The sequence below is a fragment of the Salmo salar genome, chromosome 04 (assembly GCF_965601325.2).
Source record: "Salmo salar chromosome 04, fSalSal1, whole genome shotgun sequence".
Lineage (NCBI taxonomy): Eukaryota > Metazoa > Chordata > Actinopteri > Salmoniformes > Salmonidae > Salmo > Salmo salar.
This window is the reverse complement of record NC_138294.1, coordinates 67,015,812-67,039,658: the sequence shown is the minus strand read 5'-3', so window position 1 is coordinate 67,039,658 and position 23,847 is coordinate 67,015,812. Positions and strand designations below refer to the sequence as shown.

Here is a 23,847-nt window from a genome sequence, read left to right as displayed (position 1 = left end):
CAGTTCACCCTTTTATGAAAGTGATATGGTATTAAATAATGTCAAATTACATAGGCCTTTACATTTCCATGGGCATTTCTCCACACATTTCAGTTTTTTGAACTGCTCCAAATATTGCAATCTACATCTTTGTAATACTCTGCTACCACAGTAAGTGACATCATTAGAAAGTAATAATATTGCTGTTGTCCCAAACATATTCTTCCTCTTGCATGTCCATTACTGCCTGTAATTAAAATAACGTAGTATGGAATAGGAGTGAGCTGTATGGACAACCCACATCTATGTATCATGGAATATCGCTCTCCTTTATCTAGAACAATACTCTCTAAGCATTACCGTGGTGCATATTGGCTGTATTGGTGAATGTCGTTTGATTTCAGGTTGCTCTCTCAGTGTGAGGTGAGGCTAAGCCCAGAGGCTGCTGGGAACACAATGACCTGGGCGGGAGCAGAACACCTGGAAGTGTGAAAGTTAAATTAGTGTGTAAATTCCCCAAACAGAGGTTAATAAGGGGTTAACCTACTCAGCGCTTCTGCTCCTTTTCACCCTCCAGCACTCTTCAACCTTCCTCTGTCACTCTCTCTCTCTCTTACACACACACAAGCACATGCACAAGCGCACACACCTACTTAGACTTTTATACAAGTTTGGCTTCCTAGAACAACATGTAGGGTGAGTTCATATTTTATCTCTGACACAACTCTCATCAGTGGGCCATTTTGAGAAGTGAAGTTCATCAGTCACTTACCATCCTCTGCATGGCAACCCTCAAACTATCCAACCTGCACCCTCACACCCTCCAGGTAATAAAGCACTCACTGTCTTCCATTCATTCACTGTTATTCTAGAATCCAAGAGATCCATATAGGCCAGTCCAGGAACATAGAAGGATGTCTAGGATGGGGAGGGTGAGACGAGTGGGCGGGCAGATGGGGGAAATCACAAGCATTGGCCTTTAGTGTCTCCTTCAAGTTCCTCCTCCAGCAGGATTTTCCATATCGTCCCAGCGCTCTGTTAATCCATCAGCGGTGACAGCCAGGCAGAAAGTGATAGCCTGAGTATCACAGCCAACACTACAACATAAATAAATGAGCTGATTAGGCCCTTTTAAAAGGCTGCCATTCACACTGTGAAGGACTGAAGGGATGAATGACTCCCATGTTTTTTTTTTCAAGGAGCAATTCTCCGTCTCATACGATATAGTGCCATTTGTGTGATAATAATGTGTTCACCGAGCTAAATGTTAGGTTAGTGAAAAGATGAGAGGTGTTGAGGACTCTTCTATGTGCATTGGACCTGTAAGGGTGGTTAGCCTTGTGTTTGGTTGTTTACATGGGAAAATAGTCAAGGATGATTAGCCTATAGCAAATATTACAGCAACATATTCTTTTATATTTCATTTTGTGTTTTGAGTTTCCCTGAAGGTTAGTTCATTGCACATGGGACAGGTGATGTTCGAACCCTGCTGCTGTCAGTTTGAGAGAACAGAGATCGATTGGGTACCCATGGTCTATCTGTAACCAAGACGTCAAGGTAATATCCATCCACACACACACACACACACATGGACGTCCACATGTAGACCCCAGGAAGAGTAGCTGCTGCATGAGCAGAAGCTAAGGGGGATCCTTATAAACTAAACTAAATGCATGCATGCACACACGCACGCACGGACACACACACACACAGTCCCTGCAACAGAACTGCTTCCAGTTCCCACTCAGCTATTTCCTGTGAGCGCTACAGTAGTGTGCCAGGTATGAAAACCATATTCAGCAGTTTTATTGAAGCTGGCACATTGGTATCAAAGATATTTTTCTGCTCTTGAAACAGACCATGAGTGTATGCTGACTGGGTCCATTTTGTGTCAAGTCACGGAGAGGGCTCTAATTGTTAATTACATTGAAATACACAGGTAAACAGTAGTTGTGTAAAATTGACTTAATTGCTAGAGTAGACATAATTGGGCAAATAAGAACATTGCTCAGATTAAATTGCTCTTAATTCCAAATTCAGTTTGAAAGATTATTTGTTTGCTGAATGGATGCACATATATTTTAAATACATGAATTTTGAGGTATTTTATATTAGCTTACCACAGTTACTTTCATTTCTTCCTTAATTTTCATAACCTTACCTGGTTGCAGTAACTTCTGCCAAGGAACTTTTTGTCAAACTTTTGGGATGATTTTATGAGCATAGCTGCAAGTTAGCCAAATGCATGTTCTATTTGACATCAAGCTAGAACATTTTTACCATACAGACATCAATAGAACTTGCGTGCTTTAGAATTATGTGATGATCCTTAAACATAATCTTGGTGTGTTTACATTCAGACATTCACAAATTATACTGGCAACATCCCACTGGTCACAGACATCAGTTCCATGTCTAGTTTGGATTTACATTTGGTTGAGTTGTCAACTAACGTTAATTCAACGTGAAGTCGACAAATAAATTATCCACGTCATTGGATTTAGGTTAAAGGTTGGGTGAAAAAAAGAAGAAATGCACTTATGTCTGTCTATTACTTTTGTCAAATCCAACCAGTTTTCCATGTTGATTCAAAGTAATCACATTGATTTTGGGGGTTGACATGAAGTGGAAACATCGTTGATTCAACTAGTTTTTTCCCAGTAGGATGGCCGTTAAAGTTGGAATTTCTGTTTAAATGGGACAACCATTCAAAACACTCACATTTAGATTTCTCTGACAGATTCAAGAAATTTTTTTTTGGCTAAATAAACTTAAAATATCTGAAGTCTATTTTGACATATAAATTCCGGCAGCAATAGATTGTTATTGGACAATTAATTGCACGAATAGTGGTAGGCCTATGTGAATTATTTCGGCAACAGTAAACATTAACTTATAATTAAAATATATAAAAACTACAAATATTAGGCCAATGCCATTTGTAAAGATATCTAATTAACGTATTCATTAAATACTGAGCATATAAGCACTTTCTTATTTCACAAAACTATAAGCCTATGAATCCGTAATATAAATCCTAATGAGAAATTATCTAGTGGCAAATTAGTTGTATTAGTATTTTGAAGTTTATTTTAAAAGGAATATTTCTCCAAATTACACAAAAAAGCGAGTGGGGAAATGCTAGTATGATATTTATCTGAATAATGTTTTAGTACATTACAAAGTTAATTGCATTTTTAATTAGGCTACACTGTTATAAGTAGGCCTACACAATAGGAATATAAACAGTAGGCCTGAAAAACAGAAATTACAAGCTAACAACAAAATAGAAAATGAATGATGGACCTACATATATAGCCTCCATAGCAGGGGTCTCCAACTATATTCAGCCGTGGGCCGATTTTTACTTGAGCGGATAGTCGGGGGCCAGCAGTGGTGAAAAAAGTACCCAATTGTCATACTTGAGTAAAATGAAAGATACCTTAATAGAAAATGACTCAAGTAAAAGTGAAAGTCACCCAGTAAAATACTACTTGAGTAAAAGTCTAAAAGTAGGCTATTTGGTTTTAAATATACTTAAGTATCATAAGTAAATGTAACTGCTAAAATAGGTCTACTTAAGTATCAAAAGTAAAAGTATAAATCATTTCAAATTCCTTATATTAAGCAAACCAGACAGCACAATTTTCTTGGTTTTTACATTTATGGATAGCCAGGGGCCCACTCCAACACTTAGACATAATTTTCAAACGAAGCATTTGTGTTTAGTGAGTCCTCCAGATCAGAGGCAGTAGAGATGACCAGGGATGTTATTTTGATAGTGTGAATTTGACAATTTTCCTGTCCTGCTAAGCATTCAAAATGTAACAAGTACTTTTGGGTGTCAGGGAAAATGTATGGAGTAGAAAGTACATAATTTTCTCTAGGAATGTATTGAAGTAAAAGTTGGCCAAAAGATATAGTAAAGTAAAGTACAGATACCCTAAAAAACTACTTAAGTAGTACTTAAAAGTATTTTTATTTAAGTACTTTACACCACTGGGGGCCAGAACATAGTTATACATTATTTTTACACTGCAAAGAATCCCAAACAGATAGGCTATAGTATTTGACAAAAACAGAATCATTTCAAACTTTGATTACATTGGGATGCGATCATATATGCCTATTTATGCGTGGAAATACTTGGGAACAGATTTCCTAAAGCAAAATCACTTTGAGCTCATTTCCTGGTGATTTTACAGTCTTTTATGTTCGGAACGAAAATAATTACTAAAATAAAATAACAAATTATTTTTTGCTCAGAAAACTTGGGGGGCCAAATAAAATTATCCGCTGGCCTCTGGTCGGGGAACCCTACTCTACAGATAATGTGTGTTTCTTGCTTCTGGCCTGGCTTGACTTTGCATGCTGTCTCGCCATGCAATATAGGAGGTATAACGAGTATATCATATGGCAAAGTGTGTTTTGAATAGCCTACTGAATATGCAAAATTATGGGAATACAAATTATGGAAAGCAAACATAACAAGGGGATTCTATAAACGCATATTCAAATTACCACATTGAATCGTTCAGTCAGTGCCTTTTGGCCCAGACCTATGAAATCTTTATGCTAATCTTTTGAGATTGTTATTGAAAATATACATTTTGTAGGATATGAACATTAAGGAATTCAATTACTGTAGGCCGAAGAGGTTATAAAGCCTAAAATGTTTAATCGTTCTAAAAACTTTCCTACAAGGCTGGCAGGACTGACTTCATAGGCTACATCACATTGAAATGGACAATAGCCTACAAGATGTGACCAGATGAATTTGGAAGAGACACGCATGCAGTCTATTGTCATGTCAGCCATGCGCTGCAGTTGGTCATGTTTTTAGACCATTTCTTGCACTGTTGCTTTGACGGAGGCAGCGGAGACTCCGTGACGTAACTGTTTGGAACCGTGCCCTCTCTCCGACGTACCGCCCTCGTCCGCCTTTGGTTCTGCGAAAGGAATTAACGTATGCTGCTTGGAATATCGGTCTGCCTTTTGGGATTATTGAACCTGAACAACGAGACTTCTTGAAGAGGAAAATATTGCGTTATTGTTCCTACCACTGTCTGAGGCAACTTCTCACGCTCTCCATTGGTAACGTAGTTCCTATGTATCCTTATCCTGGCGTTGAAATTAAGAAATTGAGAACTCAGTTGATGTCTTCCTGAGTCGATGAAAAAAGGTGGACATTTCATGGGAAGGACACATAGGCCTTATTCACTCATCATCCTAACTGCAGTGCCAGTGCGTCACCGAAGACACATTTCAGATGGTTATGGCAGCGAGCACACGCAGGAATTAAGTGTGAAAAATAACAGTTCAGACGCAGGTAACTTCAAATTGATATTTTGTAAAAACGTCTCTACATCATGGACGTCTTGAAATGTGTCTGGGGCATGTGTGCGTCGAGGTTTTAATTACTTGGCAAATGGAATAGTTGGATAGGCCTACATTTCCATAACGCACGAAGAATTTCGCGTCCAATTCTTTTCAAACGTTAACAGTAGACCAAATGGGCTTAATCCACATGCTTTCTTTAGTCAACGATTGAAATAAACTTTTGATTCACGCATATTAATAATATCTCTAGGGGCCTACACATTCACAACAATAAGCTACAGCGAATCTAACAGAATCTTCTGTTGACGGTGTGACTAAACATTGGACATTTTCTGATACTTCAAGGGAGTCATTCCTGTCGAAACGGGGCGTTCATCCGTGGGATGTTTGTCAGAGTCGACGTATTCCGTTGTTTAATCGCTCAATAGAGCATCATGTTTCTCATGCCACCACTTGGAGACTGGAGGGAGCCTACCCAAGATGTGTACTCACTGACTCTTTTGAATGAAAAGTAATCTAAGAAAAAGCCGTTCAGATGATTACAGGGCACTGGTAACTTTAGCGTTGTTTACCACATTAACTGTGTTACACACACGCGTCGCAAAGCAACGTTTGAGACCAAGACCACATTTTTTTACAACTATTGTATCCTCATGTAGGCCTAATGGTTTTTAGGTTGAATTTAACGAAATACATGTAACCATTTTCAGTGAACATGCACGTATCTGGAATCTACAAGGAGAGGAACTATTTTTCACATGTAGATCGTTCAAGAAATGAGAATGAATATGCTGCAGTATCGTTATGTTTCTATCTAATTGCTAAGTGCATTTTCTGATTCAAAGATAAAAAGGCAAAATCTACGTGTTGAGGGCGAAGAGGAAGGTGTTCTGTTATGCAACAGGCATTACTTTACATCAGTCAGAGATGAAGGAAAAGTCCAAGAATGCAGCGAAGACGAGACGAGAGAAAGAAAATGGAGAATTTTATGAACTGGCGAAATTACTGCCTTTACCTTCGGCCATCACATCACAACTGGATAAGGCTTCAATCATTCGGCTGACAACCAGTTACCTGAAGATGAGAGCCGTGTTTCCAGATGGTGAGTTATACTACCACTATCAGTTGAATGATCAATCATAGTTATGTCTTCAAGAGAAGAGGAACATGTCAGTTCTCGAAACATAATATTGGTCTTTGTATTATGGTTTTAACAAATACCCATAAAACGGGTCAGGAAATAGAACTAAATAAATGTTAGTTTTGAGCGCAGCAGGACACTAATATATCCAAAATATAATAACATTTTCGAAGTCATGTAGGTTTCCATTTTCACTTCCCAAAGTTAATGTTCCCATGGAAAATTTGAGTTTTATTTCGAACATTTTTCTCCAGTAGAATACGTGCTACACAAATGATAAATATCAATATACAGGTGCGTAGTGACGGTGACCATGTGTGCGTAAAAGTGTGATTATAATTGTCACCAACTTTCCCCTTTCCCACCTGGTCATGCAATTAAAAAAATTACTTATTTTACAAGTTTGTTTGCATGATTTATGTTTTCACTCCTAAACACGAGGCTCTAGATTATGATTTATGATAAATCATCCAATTATGGTCAATAAAACTAACAGTTCGAAGGCTAAACCCCAGGAAAACAGCCCTCTTCCTCTCATAGAATTGGTCTGTCATCACTCATAAAGTCACAGAAACCTTAAAGACACGGACTAAGGGCCACCCGTTAGTTCTGGATTTGAGTCGTTCAGTTTATGACCATTTCACCAATAAAAAGTGTGATATCTTGTGGAATCAAAAAAATAAATACACTGTATAACAATATTACAAAACACTATAGGCTACACAACAAAACAGAATATGAATTATAAATTGAGACTAATAAATTCTATAGATGAAGTAGGCAAATATCTGCTGGCTATCTGCTGGCTATTTCAAAAGTACAGACCATAGGCCTGTGTTTTAAATTGTATTAACTTACAAGTGAAATATTAGTTTAGCACTTTGGTTATAGCATATATAATTAGATAGGGTTGTTTCACCTTAATCACATTCTTTCAAACGAAATATAACTTTTTAATTAGTTGTAGACAGTATCCTCGCCTAGGCAGAAATACAGTCTGCCATACATTTTTTGTTTTTATTTTCTCTTTTGACATCAGATGTAGCCTATTGAATATTGTCTGAGTCTCAATTTAATTCCCGACATCCTTGGACTGAGAGAGATGTGACCGCCGTCCAACGAGTCTATTTCAATAGCCACTCTCCCTCACATTTGTCAAATTAATGTGTAATCTTATTTTGCAAATAACTATTCTGGGAAATCAGAAACTTAGTCCCGAGGCAGATTTCAATATTTATGATGCGCAAAAGTTCGTTAAATATAATAGGCCTATCACCTCATTCCAATTATGCATGTTTATCTCGTGTATTCCATGCGCAAAATGTGCAAATTGAACAAAGAATGTATTTTAGTTTGAGGTAGTTCTTTAAAAAAAAATCATAAATAAAAAGAAAACACATTTCTGACATTTCCGCGCTACCTCAGATTAGAATTTTCCATTTAGGCCTATAGCGGGGGTGCAGGTGAAACGTCTCTGTCGCTGCCACTTATCGTTATTTGGAACTATAGATCCGGAAAAGTCCTGTCCTGCACATCGCCTAATCCTTTAGTTTACGTCTAATCAAGACACAGGGAATTATAGGAAATAGGTATTGATGGTGAAAGTATGAAAATATAACAGTAAAAAACGTGAGCTGTTAACTCTGAATGTTTGACCAAAACATTATTGAAAAATATTTTGTTGTCAGTTGGACTACTTGGCTATTGCAATATTCTTTTCATATTTTCTCAGTTTTCTTCGTCAAATCAAAGCACTCAAATCAAATCAAAGTATGCGTTTACATTGAGAAATGTACGGTGATCATATGTTTTTCTGAGAAAACCCAGACTATTAAACAAGTGTAATTGGCTATTGATTTCACAGCATTTGACAAATTCCACCCTGCTACAAATATATATTATGGACTAACCTGGCATGCTAATATTCAACTTTATCACACATCATAGTCAATTTCAAATTAAAGTTGTATAATTTCAGATGACACTTCTGAAATGTTACTAACACTTTATTTTAAAACATGGATCTGTAAAAACATTTTGGGGGGTGATTTGTCAAGTCACAATTTGCTGGCCTCCTTTGCAAACAGACATGTTGAGTATAAACACACAGAAGTTATTTGCATGTCCCAGTATCTGATCAAAGCATATAATAGCCAAATTAAATCACAGCGAGTCAGAGTGACTGTAGGGAAAATGGATCTTATTCTTAGTGACTGGTAACACAACAAAATGTGGAATAAGTCAAGGAGGTATGAATATTTTCTGAAGGCACTGTATACATTACAAGGCTCAATACTTCTCAAACTATTATGAGCAGCATCTCAAGGGATATCTGTCATGGTTGATGTACCCTTTAAGGCTGGCTGGTGTCCATCTTTTCTTTTGGCGTAGAAGGCATTGGGTCAATAGCTTAGTATGTGTGTCTCTGCATTATATGTGGCAGTGCCAAAGATGCCTGAATGGCCTTTTGCAGGCTGGGATTGCATTAGTAAAGTTATAGTCCAAGTCAGACACAGCCTATAGGCAGAGCTATGTGAGTCATAGACATAAACCCTTACCCTTGAAATTGCAGTATCCGATCAGACCAGGAAGAAAAACAATGTAAGGCTATATCTTGTGTCCCCTTCATAGTGTCCTCTTCTCCTGGAAGCAGCTCTAGGTAATGTATTCTAAGCCTGTTGTGTGTTTCATCCACAGGGCTGGGGGAGGCCTGGGGCCAGCCGACCAGAATCAGCCCTCTGGACAACATGGCTAAGGAACTGGGCTCCCATCTACTGCAGGTGGGATATATTCAACACAGATATATAATACAATATACACAACACAATTACATGTATGTAACACAATAAATGCAGCATAATATACACTGAGTGTACAAAACATTAACAACGCCTGCTCTTTCTATGACATAGACTGACCAGATAAATCCAGGGGAAGCTATGATCCCTTATTGATGTAACTTGTTTAATCCACTTCAATCAGTGTAAATGAAGGGGAGGAGACAGGTTAAAGAAGGATTTTTAAGCCTTGAGACAATTGAGACATGGATTGTGTATGTGTGCCATTCAGACCGTGAACGGGCAAGACAAAAGATTTACGTGCCTTTGAACAGGGTATGGTAGTAGGTGCCAGGCGCACCGGTTTGTGTCAAGAACTGCAATGCTGATGGGTTTTTCACAGTCAACAGTTTCCCGTGTGTATCAAGAATGGTCCACCACCCAAAGGACATCCAGCCAACTTGACACAACTGTGGGAAGCATTGGAGTCGCTTTCGACACCTTGTAGAGTCCATGCCCCGACGAATTGAGGCTGTTCTGAGGGCAAAAGGGAGGGTGCAACTCAATATTAGGGAGGTGTTCCTGATGTTTGGTATACTCAGTATATATGCAACATACTGTAAATACAACACAATATTATCAATAAGATTATATGCAAGGCAATAATTGCACTAGACAATATACAACACACATAAGTAAACAGAAATAGAAAACAAATCTATAACAGTAAATACAACACAAATTCAAGGTAAATGTATAGTGCAAAAATATACATCGTAAATATAGAACCCTGGAGCAGAGTGGTGTTTAGATGTGTATAACACTATTATATGCATTTAGGAAAATTGTCAAGTTCTTAAGAGGAAATGTAGTTGATTATTTTGATAAAATGCACTGTTTAAATGTTTCTGCTATGGAATTCATGTGTAGGCTTTGCCAAGAATTTGTAATAGATTTAATGTCATGATTAGAGCCAGATGTGATAGAAATTAGGATGAGTGTGTTTTTTAAAAGACATTACAAAAGAGTAGACATAAAAGCCATTATTAATCAGACTCCCAGACTGATTAATACATTTCACAATGCAATGTATAAAATCTACAATTCTAAGTGACCTTCTATGCATTTTTTTTAATGCAAAATGGAACAGTGTATTTTCAGGTCTAACACATGTTTCATTCCCCAGACTCTGGACGGCTTTGTATTCGTTGTCGCTTCGGATGGCAAAATCATGTACATCTCTGAGACAGCGTCAGTCCACCTTGGCCTATCCCAGGTAAGACATAGCTCTGCCTCCATCTTGGACCTGGGTGGCCATTGCGTATGCCACGAGCTGTGTCAGCCTCCCTCAACACAACCAAGGTCACCTAAGGGACATCTGCCTCCTGATATGCCTGTTTAAACATTGATTTGACAGTCAGTAAAACAGGCTGCAGAATGCTAAACAAAGGTTGCCTAAGTTCACCTAGCACAGATAAGTCAGAGGGCATGGACTGGTCACAGAATATGATCGGTGAGTCTATTGTAGGTGTTGTTGACTTCCTTTGTGTGTGGGCGCTGTTCATTTAAAAATATGGGACGTGCGAAAACGTCCAGCTATTCATGCTGTGAGTGAAGCATTGATAAATGAAACAGAAAAAACAGTTGCTCAGCTCATGCTAATATTTAAGGTTAGCTTAGCTAGCTATTGCTTCTGACTTCTGTCTCTCTGGGGGGTATTTGCAGTTGGAACTTAAGCTATCCAGGTTGAAGATGTTATTTTAGAATGGTCCTCCCTGCAACCTTTCTAAATGGAGCAACGTCATCATCGACTTTGCTGGACATCCAAGATGATTTTGTGTTTTGCGTGTGTGTTCATGTGTGGTACATTGTGTGTTTGTGTGTGTCTGTATACGTGTGTGTGTGTGTCAAATATTTTTTCTGTTTACCCTGCCTTAACTGAGGCCCATGCAGTTTGACTGAGGAGCAGTGTATCGTTGCTGGTTTGGCTTATATGTTTCAGTTGGACAGCCTATGGCGCTACTCTGTGGTGCCATCAATGATCAGAATGAAGTGTGATCATCACTCAGGAGGGGGCTTTGCTGCTTGACAAGCCCACTTCATCAGAGTTGCTGTTCCCCCAGAGAGAGATGCTGTCTATCTAACCCTCCCTCCACACGTGGTGACTGAAAATATCAAGAGAAATGGAGTCTGCGGCAGCCTCCCTCAAAACAAAGGTTTATCGCTGAAGTCCTGTCTCTGATGCGTATACTCTGGGTCTCTACTTCGAGCACATGGTCGTTTTGGGTCTCTACTTCGAACACACGGTCGTGTTGGGTCTCTACTTCGAGCACATGGTCGTTTTGGGTCTCTACTTCGAGCACACGGTGGTTTTGGGTCTCTACTTCGAGCACACGGTCGTTTTGGGTCTCTACTTCGAGCACACGGTCGGTTTGGGTCTCTACTTCGAGCACATGGTCGTTTTGGGTCTCTACTTCGAGCATATGGTCGTTTTGGGTCTCTACTTCGAGCACATGGTCGTTTTGGGTCTCTACTTCGAGCATATGGTCGTTCTATATGGTTCACTTTCCAAAACATCCAAAGCGAGCGACAGAAAGTATTTTTGGGGGTTCCCTAGATATGGTGAGCCAGACCAAAGGTACTATTCTATGAAGCAGTTTTTTCTAATGGGTGTGTCCACATTGATTTTTGCTTAGCTACTAATAGGGACGTTCTGATTGTGAAAGTGGTCAGAACCTACAGTAGGTAACCGCTGTCATTCTAACACTGCACTCATGTGAAGTGATTGTGTACTGAGCTGTGGATAGCAAACAGAACTGCTGATGTCTTGAATATACCTCACCCGAGCAAGCTTGGACAGACACACTGAAGGCTGTGCTCAGGAAGCATTCGAGAGAACAGGGGGGCTGAGCAACAGCAATAACTCAATCCTATAAAAACAACACCACCACCCACTCTAAATGTTCCACTCTTGCACGCAGCCCTGATGCAAATGCTGCTTGTGCACACCTGTGTATACTGTGAAGCTTATTCAAATGGACCATCCGCTTTTATTGATATCTTGTGTGTGTGTGTGTGTGTGTGTGTGTGTGTGTGTGTGTGTGTGTGTGTGTGTGTGTGTGTGTGTGTGTGTGTGGTGTGTGTGTGTGTGTGTGTGTGTCAGGTGGAGGTATAGTGGGCTAAGGTCCGTGTTGTTTTAAAATGAACTGTGAAAGAGACAACAGCGAATTCAGTGAAAGTCACTCATTACTTGAGTCTGTTGAGAATGTCTCTGCTTTTACTTTGAGGTTAACCCATCCTCCAGTGTAAAATCTAAAGATCTGTTTATTATCAGTAACCCACATATATTAACTTACATTGGTGCTTGAACACACATATTTCACTTGCTGCTCTCGCATGCTATTGCTTGACACCGTTTCTACGACACCAAAAAGCATGCTCAGTCCAAATGCTCTCTCACTACAAAGCATGGATTAGTCCAGCCTAACTCCACACTGTGAAGAAACCAATTTGTTGTTGAAGTGGTGAGCAGTGACCCGCTCGCTGAGTGACTCCACCCCAAAATTTGGGAGGTAAAATAGATCAAAGTGGAGCCTGGACAGTGTTCTGTGTTCTCATGCAAATGATTGCCTCTTTCATAAATTAACCCTTGTGTTTCCTGACATCATCCCCCTTTGAGGCAGAGCTGAAAGGGATGCAGAGATCGATTTCAGGGGCGGCAAGAGATTTGCCCCCCTCCTCACTTCTAACACACACACACACACACACACACACACACACACACACACACACACACACACACACACACACACACACACACACACACACACACACACACACACACACACACACACACACACACACACACACACACCCCCCCCCCTATGCTCACGCAGGCACACACACACTCACACACACTCACATACGCTCACGCACGCACACATGCACGCACACACACACACGCACAGACACACACACGCACTTTCAGTCAGTGTCCCCTACAATAGGCATTTCTCTGTGATGATGTAATCCCTAGTAATGACAGAGTATCATCCTGCTAAATGATCAAAAGACCTCAAAACACTATTCAGAAAGAATGTCTTCTTCACATAAGGCTAGAGATTACATGTCATTGAAGAAATTATATGTTGGTCTCTAATCTATATTGTCACTTGCCATTTTCTCTAGTCTCAGCCTGATGAAACGTGGTGTGAAGTGACTGATTGATTTGTTTCTGTCAGGTGGAGCTGACGGGGAACAGTATTTTTGAGTATATCCACCCGTCAGATCATGATGAGATGACGGCTGTGCTCAGCGCCCATCAGCCCCTCCACCATCACTTCCTGCAAGGTGCCTAACATACTTGATTTAGTCAATCTCTGCCTTTATGTTCTTTCTCTCCCTCCCTTTTTTCTCTGTCAAATTTGTGTCTTTATTTGTTCTCTCTCACGCTTCCTCTCCCTCGCCTTTTCTCACTCTTTCACTTATTTCTCTTTCTCTCCCTCTCTCTCCCAACCGACAGACAGTTGGTCACAATTTTCCTGCATGCTCAACTCTCTGTATGTTTGTAAGCAACAGTAATGCTACTTCATTGAGGTCTACCTCTTCTGTAAGAAGGAAGTCAGTCAGTGTGACATCATCATACAAATAGCTCAAATACTTAATCTATGCAGCTGCTATAAGAACACATAATACATCAACGTATAGCACCATGATACATAATACTTCATAATACCAGGCAACACCCAGGCAGCCTCTCTGATGGGCAGGTTTTCATTAACATCCTCTAGGAGCAGCATCTTAAGCCTTATGTGATAACAGCACTCAACATGCAGTGGAGTACTGTTTTCTGGGGGAGTTTCATAACACCCCTACACACACACACACACACACATGCATACACAGACACAGACACACACACATACAAACCCTTACAAAAAATACATGTCAAATTTACAGTTTCACACGTGAAAATCGCATTTTCACATGTCAAATATATTTTTTCACATGTTGAGGTTATTACATTTAGAGTTCACATGTTAACACCACTTTTTCACATGTGAGAAGAAAACATGTTTTCACCTCACGTGAATTGCAGTTGCAGATGTGAAATTTGCAGTTTCACATGTTAAAAATGTGTGGAATCGCAAGTTCACATGTTAAAATCAATCATGTGAAAATCTAATTTTCAGTTTCACATGTAAGAAAACTCCACATGGTGGTGGTGAAATAGAACAATCTGTAATGCCATGCTGTAAAAAGATAACTTAGACTACCTGAGAATAATAATTCAAGTGTGTTCAAAAAAAGATTGGTTATTTCTGAGCCATCCATTCGGAGTGTTACTGCTAGAGGTGCAAGCCCTGTCTCCTTATTTATCCTTTTTAACATGTTGAAATTTGCGCTGTCAGAGTTAATCATTTTACTGCACAATTTTGTTTTATCGCATTGTCTAAAATACATAATCTATAAAGCTAAAAATAAACAATGTGATGTCAAAACAAGTTGACTGAGGTTAAAGAAAGTGTGTTTATCAATTTACCAGATTTTGCTAACTGTTACTTTGGACAAAATCTAAATGTAAATATTCATGTAATGCTTTTTGTATAAGGAAATCTTAAATTACAGCTCAATGTGAGCAAATTAGGAATTTGCGATTAATCGTGATTAATCACAGTAATAAACTCTATCACATTTTTTTATAATTTGACAACCCTTATTGGCATTCAAATGCGAAAATGCACATGTGAAAGTGTAGCGGACATTAGTCAGTTATGGTTGATGAGGTAGCCCCACCTGCGACTCGTGGGAGGCCCGGGATCTAATCCCACCAGTTACAGAAGCACATGTGAAACTTAGAATATCACATGAACTGTTGGGAAACCATGTGTCTCTCGAAAAATCCATGTGAAATTATACACATGCGTCCAATCATTCACGTGTCTTTTTTTCCCCATGTGACATTTTTCACGTGATTTGTTCACATGTGAAAAATGTATTTGAAACAAAACACGTGTCTGAAAACCCTGTCTGAGTCATGAAAATCACACGCGTGTTCATAGCTGTCCGAAAACCACGTTTTTTCACGTAATCTTTTCATGTTTTTTTGTAAGGACACACACACACACACACACACACACACACACACACACACACACACACACACACACACACACACAGCACACACACACACACACACACACACACACACACACACACACGCACACACACACACACACACACACACACACACACACACACACGTTAACCACATCTGCTGCTTTATTTAACCAGGGTGAGTGTGTGACTGTGGTTGTGAAGTGTTTTTATTGTGTCTATGTGCTAATGGTCGCTCTCCTCTCTGTCTGTGTCTCTGTCTGTGTCTCTGTCTGTGTCTCTGTCTGTGTCTCTGTCTCTGTCTGTGTCTCTGTCTGTGTCTCTGTCTCTGTCTGTGTCTCTGTCTGTGTCTCTGTCTGTGTGTATGTAACAGAGTACGAAATGGAGCGCTCTTTTTTCCTGAGGATGAAGTGTGTGTTGGCCAAGCGTAATGCAGGACTGACCTGTGGAGGATATAAGGTACATTTTTACATTTTGGTCATTTAGCAGACACCCTTATCCCTGCTCAAGGGCACATCAATAGATGTTTTACCTAGTCGGCTCTGTGATTCAAACCAGAAACCTTTTGGTTACTGGCATAACTCTCTTAACCGCTAGACTACCTGCCTTACTACAAGGGACGCAACTTTGGTTTTAGAAGTGGGAGGGACATAATTATTATTATTATTTATTTTTTATCCAGTTGGATAAACACTTCAAACAGCCTACCCGACCCCTCGGAGGCATCCACATGGTCCTAAAGCACACCGTTGCCTTGTTTTGTATCACATTCCAATGATAAAACTGGGGTGGACAAAAATGCAATTTCAGAATGTGGGGGGGACATATCCCCCCGTCAAAAGCTCTGACGAAGGCCTTGAGGCCGATACATAAAGCTTACTAAAGAGCAGTGATACTATCAAGAGCAGTGATACTATCAAGAGCAGTGATACTATCAAGAGCAGTGATACTATCAAGAGCAGTGATACTATCAAGAGCAGTGATACTATCAAGAGCAGTGTGCGGGTTTCTTGTTTTTTCTCCCCCTGTCCCCAGTGAAAATTGCACCCCTGCGTACTACTATAATGTAATGCAATATTTAAAATCACATTTCTTTTTTACTGTATTCCATGAGAATCTGTGTCTCTGGAAGTAGTAAACCTTTCATGAATAAGATAGAAAGTAGCTAATTCAAATTTAACACCTACACTTGCATACATTTTGAATAGATTATTATTATATCAAAACAAATATTTCTTATATTCATAGATTTGTTTGTTTTGTCCTATTGAGTCTATAATGTTATTATAGTGTTATCACAGTGTTAACAGGTTATTTGAAACTTCATATTATTTGTCTGAGTCTCAGCAGCTGCAGCATTTCCACTCAAATCTCCGTCGACAACCACCTCTCTCCTAAAACACTCCACAGTCGTTCCTCCACCATCCTCATCTTTAGATGCAACAGCTGTATTCTTGACTCCCTCCTTCTTCCCTCTCCCCATATAATATAAATCACCTAGCAGATTGCAATGGAGATCTGCTGTAAATTTACATTGGCAATAAACAAGCCATTTATGTTAAGTAGTAGAATAAATAATCCGTGTGAACTGGGCGAGTGCTATTGAATGGCTGGGGCGAGGCCGGCATGGGCATAGGTAAACAGGAAGTGATGAAGATAAATAGTCCCTTTAGCTTCTAGACACGTAGCTGTTTCAGGGAGGGGAGGGGTGGAGGGGAGCGGTGGGGGGCACTTAGTGGGGTGTAGCCTGAAGGTTGAACCTGCTCTTGCTTTTGCAGAGTGAGTGAGATAAGAATTCTGCATTACCAACAATGTTGTATCTCAATTTATCTATCTCTCAGATCTCCCTAAATTTGGACACATAACCACATTCAGGACACATGTTAAGGCAAGGTGTAAAGACTCTGTCTAGCTATATCTATGTACATGCAGGTATCTGTGTCTATCTCTATATCACTGTGTAAAGCCCCTCTCATCTCTCTGCTTCCCAGGTGATCCATTGCAGTGGCTATTTGAAGATCCGTCAGTACGTGATGGACATGGCGCTGTATGACACGTGTTATCAGATTGTGGGCCTGGTAGCGGTGGGCCACTCCCTGCCTCCCAGTGGTATCACAGAGATTAAGCTCCATAGCAATATGTTCATGTTCAGGGCCAGCCTGGACCTCAAGCTCATCTTCCTGGACTCCAGGTATGGAAGGAAAGGAGGGAAAGGAGGGAGGGATGAAAAAAACGAATGTACAATGAGACAAAAAAAGATAATACAAAATAAAAGACAACAAAGGATTTGAACATCATGATTGTGAATGTTTTACTTTTGACCCCTGACCTTTGGGTTCAAGGGTGGCTGAGTTGACAGGATACGAACCCCAGGACCTGATTGAGAAGACGCTGTACCACCACGTGCACGGCTGTGACGTATTCCATCTACGCTTCGCTCACCACCTCTGTGAGTCAGTCCCCCTCTGTGGCCACATTCAGACACTTATTACTAAACAAGCCACACTCTCTCTGAGATGGTTAGGATTTCTATAAGTGGCAGCTGTGGAGTTTCTCACAGAATATGCATGCAGGTTCTCGAGGAGAATAAAAATGATACAGTATTAATGAGTCAAGCCTGTCAAAGGAACTCAGCCTTTTGCTGGCACTCTCTCCCAAGCATTCTGTTTGTATTCCATCGCTATGTGCACTTCTCTTTCTGTCTTTCAATCTTTTATTCAGGCACTGTCCAGTCTGTGATTTGATCTATCTCTCCCCCCAATATTTCTCTCTCTCCCCCTCTCTCCTGCAGTGTTGGTGAAAGGGCAGGTCACCACTAAGTACTACCGTATGTTGTCCAAGCACGGGGGCTGGGTGTGGGTGCAGAGCTACGCCACCATCGTCCACAACAGCCGCTCCTCCAGACCCCACTGCATCGTCAGCGTCAACTACGTTCTCACGTGAGTCAACACTTTCCCCTTTCACCTTTGACCTGAGTGGGGCTGTGACAGGTGAATCACTCCCTAAAACACTTCCATTTAATAGTCTTGGACATTTTGTGGCAAAAAATCTGGGTTTGAAACACAGGCTAATTTGTAAGGTGATGCCCCCGGTTTGTCTGTGTGTGTTACATAGTACAAAATGGAGCGCTCTTCTTTCCTGAGGATAAAGTATGTGTTGGCCAAGCGTAGTGCAGGGCTGACGTGTGGAGGATATAACATGTGTGTGTGTGATGCTAATCCAAGCTGTTCTGTGCTGTATGTATATGTCCCTCCACAGGGACGTAGAGTATAAAGACATGCAGCTGTCTCAGGAGCAGAGTCGAGCGGCCAAACCCAGCTTAGCCTTTAAGAGTGGCCTGGCCTCCTCTCAGGACCTCCGCAAACAACTCAAAACCAAAGCAGTCAAGATCAAGAGCAAACTCAAAACAGCCCCCTACCCTCAGGTACTACAGAATACTGCTCCTCACACTGGGTTACTAATACAGTTCATATGCAGTGTAGTACACACACAGTAACCTACATACTGTGTGGTCCCGTGTGGCTCAGTTGGTAGAGCATGGTGTTTGCAACGCCAGGGTTGCCAGGGTTGTGGGTTTGATTCCCACGGGGGACCAGTACGAGAAAAAAAAAGAAAAAAAGAAATGTATGCATTCACTACTGTAAGTCGCTCTGGATCAGAGCGTCTGCTAAATGACTCAAATGTACAAATGTACCTGCACTTTCACGCGTACTAAGATATCAGTATGAATAGCTTTATCCAGCTTGGAAAAAGAGGAGACACTGCAAACTCCTCAATGCAATGACCTTTTGCGTTGTATTCACAATCAGTAACTTTCCTTTTAAAAATTCATGAAATATCCTCTTCATAGTTATCCCAAAAATATAACAAGTAGGACTTGATTCTTTGTCTTAGCTTGACAAATGAACTGTACACATCACTGTCTTCATTGCCTGTCTATGTTAGAAAAGAACAACACCACCATAACCTGTTGTCTACTGCCTCCACCTCCAGCCCAACAGCACCTACCACCCAGACAAGCTGGACTGCTCCCCCCAGGGAGGAAGTTGGAAGGAGAGCACCCCCTACCCCCTGAACCCCTGTCACGGGCAGATCTCAGGCCTCTCTGGAGGTCCAGAGGGTGGAGAGGTCCTGTGTAGTAGCAGCGCCCCCTATGGCCTCTCCTTCCCCTACCCCTATGGAAACCTACCCCACACGGACTCCCAGAGGAGGTTGCGACACACCCAGGGTTCTTCCTCCGCCTCACCCTCCCCGTCTTCCCCTGGCCTGGCCGCCCAGCAGCTGCTCAGCTCCCTGCAGGGACGAGGGGGCGAGGGGCGGTGGACCTGTGCCAACGCCAAAATCCACCATGGTACTAACCCTGCTCACACCCTGAGACCATTCGCTGCATCGTGTTCCATTACCACAGCCACCACAGCAGCATATTCAGGTATGGCTCTGGCTCAAAAGCATGGGGCTTCCAAATCAGAGCTCTTTCTGCATGCTTTTGAATGCACTGCTAACTGATACGATCAGGTTTCCAGTAGCATTGCTACATCTTCCAAAAAATGCTAGCCCAGAAATTCTGGACGTTGCTAAATAACCATCTAACAAATTTAGAAGCAGCTTGGAGGAAACAACACCTTAGGGAAGTTGAAAATAGGTTAAAACTTAGAAAAGGTGAACTGTCACTTTAAAGTGCTCTATCTTTTACGCCTTTTCCCTTTTTGTTCTCAGGTCAGAAATGTTCATGAAAAACATGAAAAATCATTGCTGACTGTAGCATTGAGGAAAGGCAGTGTATGCTGCATTGCTCACTTCCCTGCTCCTCTGATGTCACTGTTAAACCCTAATCATTCTCAAGATAGCATTTTAGCTCAGTTTCACTGTAGCATTTTAGTCTGAATCTCACCGGAGAGTTTAATTTCTCCACGGCAGGCCCCGCGGCGAGCAGGAGGTACCCCCCCTGCGAGCCCCTCCATGATGGCTTCTCCAGCTGCTCAACCCCGCGCCCTAACAGCAGGTTCAAGGAAGAGCCCTATGAGCATCACACGCTTGGCCAGAGCAAGACCACAGAGGACCGCCTGCACTCCCAGTCACAGGCTACTAAAGAGGACAGCAAGCTGCCGTTCAGTCGAGACTACCTCCACAAGGCCTCCGAGGGGAGTGGTTGTGTAGGAGGGGAGAAGCCGTTGTCCTGTCCCCTGCTGAGTAGCTCTGTGCTGGGGAAGGTGAGCTGCGAGCAGTCCCGGTCCTTCCATGGCCTGGGCCAACCCTTCCCCATGCAGGTGGTCCTGGAGCAGCGCAGGAGGCTGTGTATGATGGAATCCCCCTACAGCCACAGTGCCACCGCCCCCCTGGAGCACACGGACAGCAATGGGGAGCGGGGGAGCCCCAAGCTGCTGGATCCTGAGGCGGGGGAGGAGGAAAGGAGGATGTGGATGGGGGTTGGAGTTGGGATGGGAGTCGGGGTAGGCCGTCCGACCCAGGCTCCGTATGTGTCTTTGAACCTCCACCACGTCTTGGCCAAACACAGCTCCTTCCAGGCCCCGCCCTATGCTGCCCTCGGCCACTTGACAGACAGCTACGGTTACCGTGGCAACGAAATGGGTTCTTACGATTACAAGAGCCAAAGCCCCGCCTCCAGCTCCTCCCCTGAGATCCACAGGGAGATCCCTCATTACATCGGCACGTCCGTCATCATCACCAACGAGAGGTGACACAGCTCGGGGGTCGAAGGACAAGGAGGGACAGACACCCTGAGACTTCAGCCTTTTTGGTCAGAAACACAGACAATGACCAGAAGCTGTATCAGTGACTATGTAACTGTGTCAGCCAGAAGACGAGACACTTTCTGGGGACCCTGTCTGGTTAAGACCGCCACATGGTTCTCCATTTCTGTTTTTCAGATGTTTTCTACGCAAATAAACCAACGTCAGACTCCTCTAAGGAGCCAGTAATTTCAGGTTTCTTGATTATATTATATTTTTGCATACTGTTTATCCAATAGCATAAATGCATTGTCACATTCTAGTTCAAAGCCATTTATTTTGACAAAATCTCAAGGACCTTTGAGCCATGATACAGTACATAATTTGAGGTACAAATTGCCTGTGAAGAATACACCCCTCTAATGTTGTAACTCAGAAGCACCAATCATAACTGACCTGAACAAGAAGATACTATAAAACAGTCTAAAAAAGCAGCATTTAGATTGAATGTAGCATGATTTCAACCCAATTTGCAAGCTAGTTTAAGTGCAAACGGTTTCCAATGCACTTCTTTTTTTGTGACAGCGACATTAAAAAGGGCATAAGATATGCCAGCACAAAATAATAAATGCTGTCACTCCCTACCTTGTATATTGAATGGAAAAATGACAGACGCAAAAGTATTGAACGTGGACACATTCTTGCGAACATAAATATTGTTCACCCTCTTTTGAAGTTAAAATGAATTAATTTGGTCAATTATATCAATGGCAGAGATTGGAAACACAATGTGTATATTTATTATTGTGCAACACATAGCAGCTTGCTTATTTATGAAGAAAACCAGGATCTAACAATTATAATGAGAAAAATGTCAACTGCATTGGGGAAAATTAAATGAAATAAAACACAGTAGTTTGCTTCACTTCTGAATAAACAATTCAAATGAAATGTCCTGCCAGACAGTCGTTGTCCATTGCTATTTTCAGCTCTTCTTTATTCTTCAGAATGCATAGTGGATATCATCTGGTTATTGAAGAGGCTGTGATATCAAGCACATGTAAATGTCAGAATAACAAACACTTTTATATAATAGGTACATATAACCTTACTTTCTTCTATGATGTCATCTTGAAATACACCTTTAAGTCCTCCAGCCTGTATCCCATCAACCTGGTCAAATGGGCCCTCCAAATGTCTGTGTATGTGGGCGTGTGTTCTCCCAATGACTACAAGAAACTGTCTATCCACTGTGGTCTTCTGTATCCATACACCCCTCCAAATTTCCCTTAGGACCACTGCTCCCTCAAATGTTTTACAGCGTTGAGCAAATTTCAGGTCTACTGAGCACAAAACTTGAACGTTCTGAAAATTCTGTGCAATTTCCGGCGCACATTTACTGTGGACACTAAGGCTGTACCCACTTTAACATCCAGTTTTAACAGTGGCCAAGTAGGCTACTGTGGCTATTTGATCATAATGTAGGGCTACCAGAGTGGCCTACCATCAAAAACAATGGAGAAAATCCATCTCATAACATTTTAACATCATTTAGCCTACAGTAGTAGGCCAATGTGTGGTGTTCATTGAATGCTATAAAAACAAAGAGTCGCACACTCTATTTATAAACTCCCCGTCATTTATTGGGTAAACCACCAACGTTTCGGTATCACTGTGCCTTCTTCAGGGTGATCAATTTATGCCTACATTCCATGAGACTTTTGAAAAAAAAAAAACATGCAGGGCTTGACATTAATGTCACAGGCGTCAAAGTGAGTAGACCAAGGTGCAGCGTGGAATATGTTCATCTTGAGTTTAATGAAAGAAATGAACACTTTACAAATTAAACAAAAAATGACAGCAGACAGTTCCGTCAGGTACTTAAAACTAAACGGAAAACAACTACCCACAAAACACAAAGGAAAACAGGCTGCCTAAGTATGGCTTCCAATCAGAGACAATGATAGACACCTGCCTCTGATTGGAAACCATACCCGGCCAAAACATAGAAAACCAAACATAGAATGCCCACCCACCTATCACACCCTGGCCTAGCTAAACAGAGAAAACACAGCTCTCCTAGGTCCGAGTGTGACAATTAACCTGTTTATCCATTTGTCCTTCATACAAGGAGGTGACTGTTGTGTTGTTTGATGCAAGAAACCACTTCACAAAATAAAATGCATTATTATTCCCATACCATTATTACACAGAGTCAGACAAAATGATGCTACCCTTTGTCTATTGGCTACAATACTAAAAATACAACACTGCTCCATTAAGACAAAAAAAAAATATTTACCTGACTCCCTTTTCAGAAATGTACACGTTTCGTGCTCTTGTAGGAAGCAATCACTCCCCTGTTGCTGACTAAAATGATCTATAACAGGGCTAATAACTCACTAACTAGCAAAGGATATGAACAAAATGTGCACACGTGGCTACATACAACACTCGCTTTGATCTCAAAACAAGCCCATTACTACTCACGACTGCTCATGCTGTAAACACAGTCCAGTTCAAAGTAAATGGCACAGATCCATATACGGCAATGGTCTATTTGCATATAGGCCTACTGCAGCTCTGATTGTTTATGCCACACCGGTCTGTGTGGAGTACGGGCTGAGTTGTACGTGTCAATGCAATAAAATCATACGCCGATGCTTTATACCTACAACAAAATATCTTGCATAGTTCATTTTGTTTCAGTATGGTGCATTGAAAGTGGCTAACATTGCATTGATTCGATCACAATTGTCACAGTAAAGGGACACGTTGATAGTGTTAACAGGGAAAGAACAGT

General features: G+C 41.3%; 1 protein-coding gene across 2 annotated transcripts; it reads left to right on the top strand.

The window, feature by feature from the left end:
- The first annotated feature begins 4,916 nt into the window (after positions 1-4,916).
- Positions 4,917-22,005, top strand: LOC106603444 (single-minded homolog 2). Of its 2 annotated transcripts, XM_014197128.3 has the most exons (12): positions 4,917-5,308; positions 6,165-6,421; positions 9,158-9,240; positions 10,424-10,513; positions 13,479-13,587; positions 15,728-15,813; positions 17,346-17,545; positions 17,697-17,803; positions 18,146-18,293; positions 18,613-18,778; positions 19,348-19,783; positions 20,272-22,005. In XM_014197128.3, the coding sequence occupies exons 2-12, from the start codon at positions 6,247-6,249 to the stop codon at positions 21,051-21,053; spliced, it is 2,382 nt and encodes a 793-aa protein (XP_014052603.1). In that variant the 5' UTR covers positions 4,917-5,308; positions 6,165-6,246; the 3' UTR covers positions 21,054-22,005. The 2 variants fall into 2 exon arrangements, with proteins under 2 accessions (XP_014052603.1, XP_014052602.1); XM_014197127.3 differs by having other exon boundaries at positions 4,917-6,421.
- Positions 22,006-23,847: the final 1,842 nt, after the last annotated feature.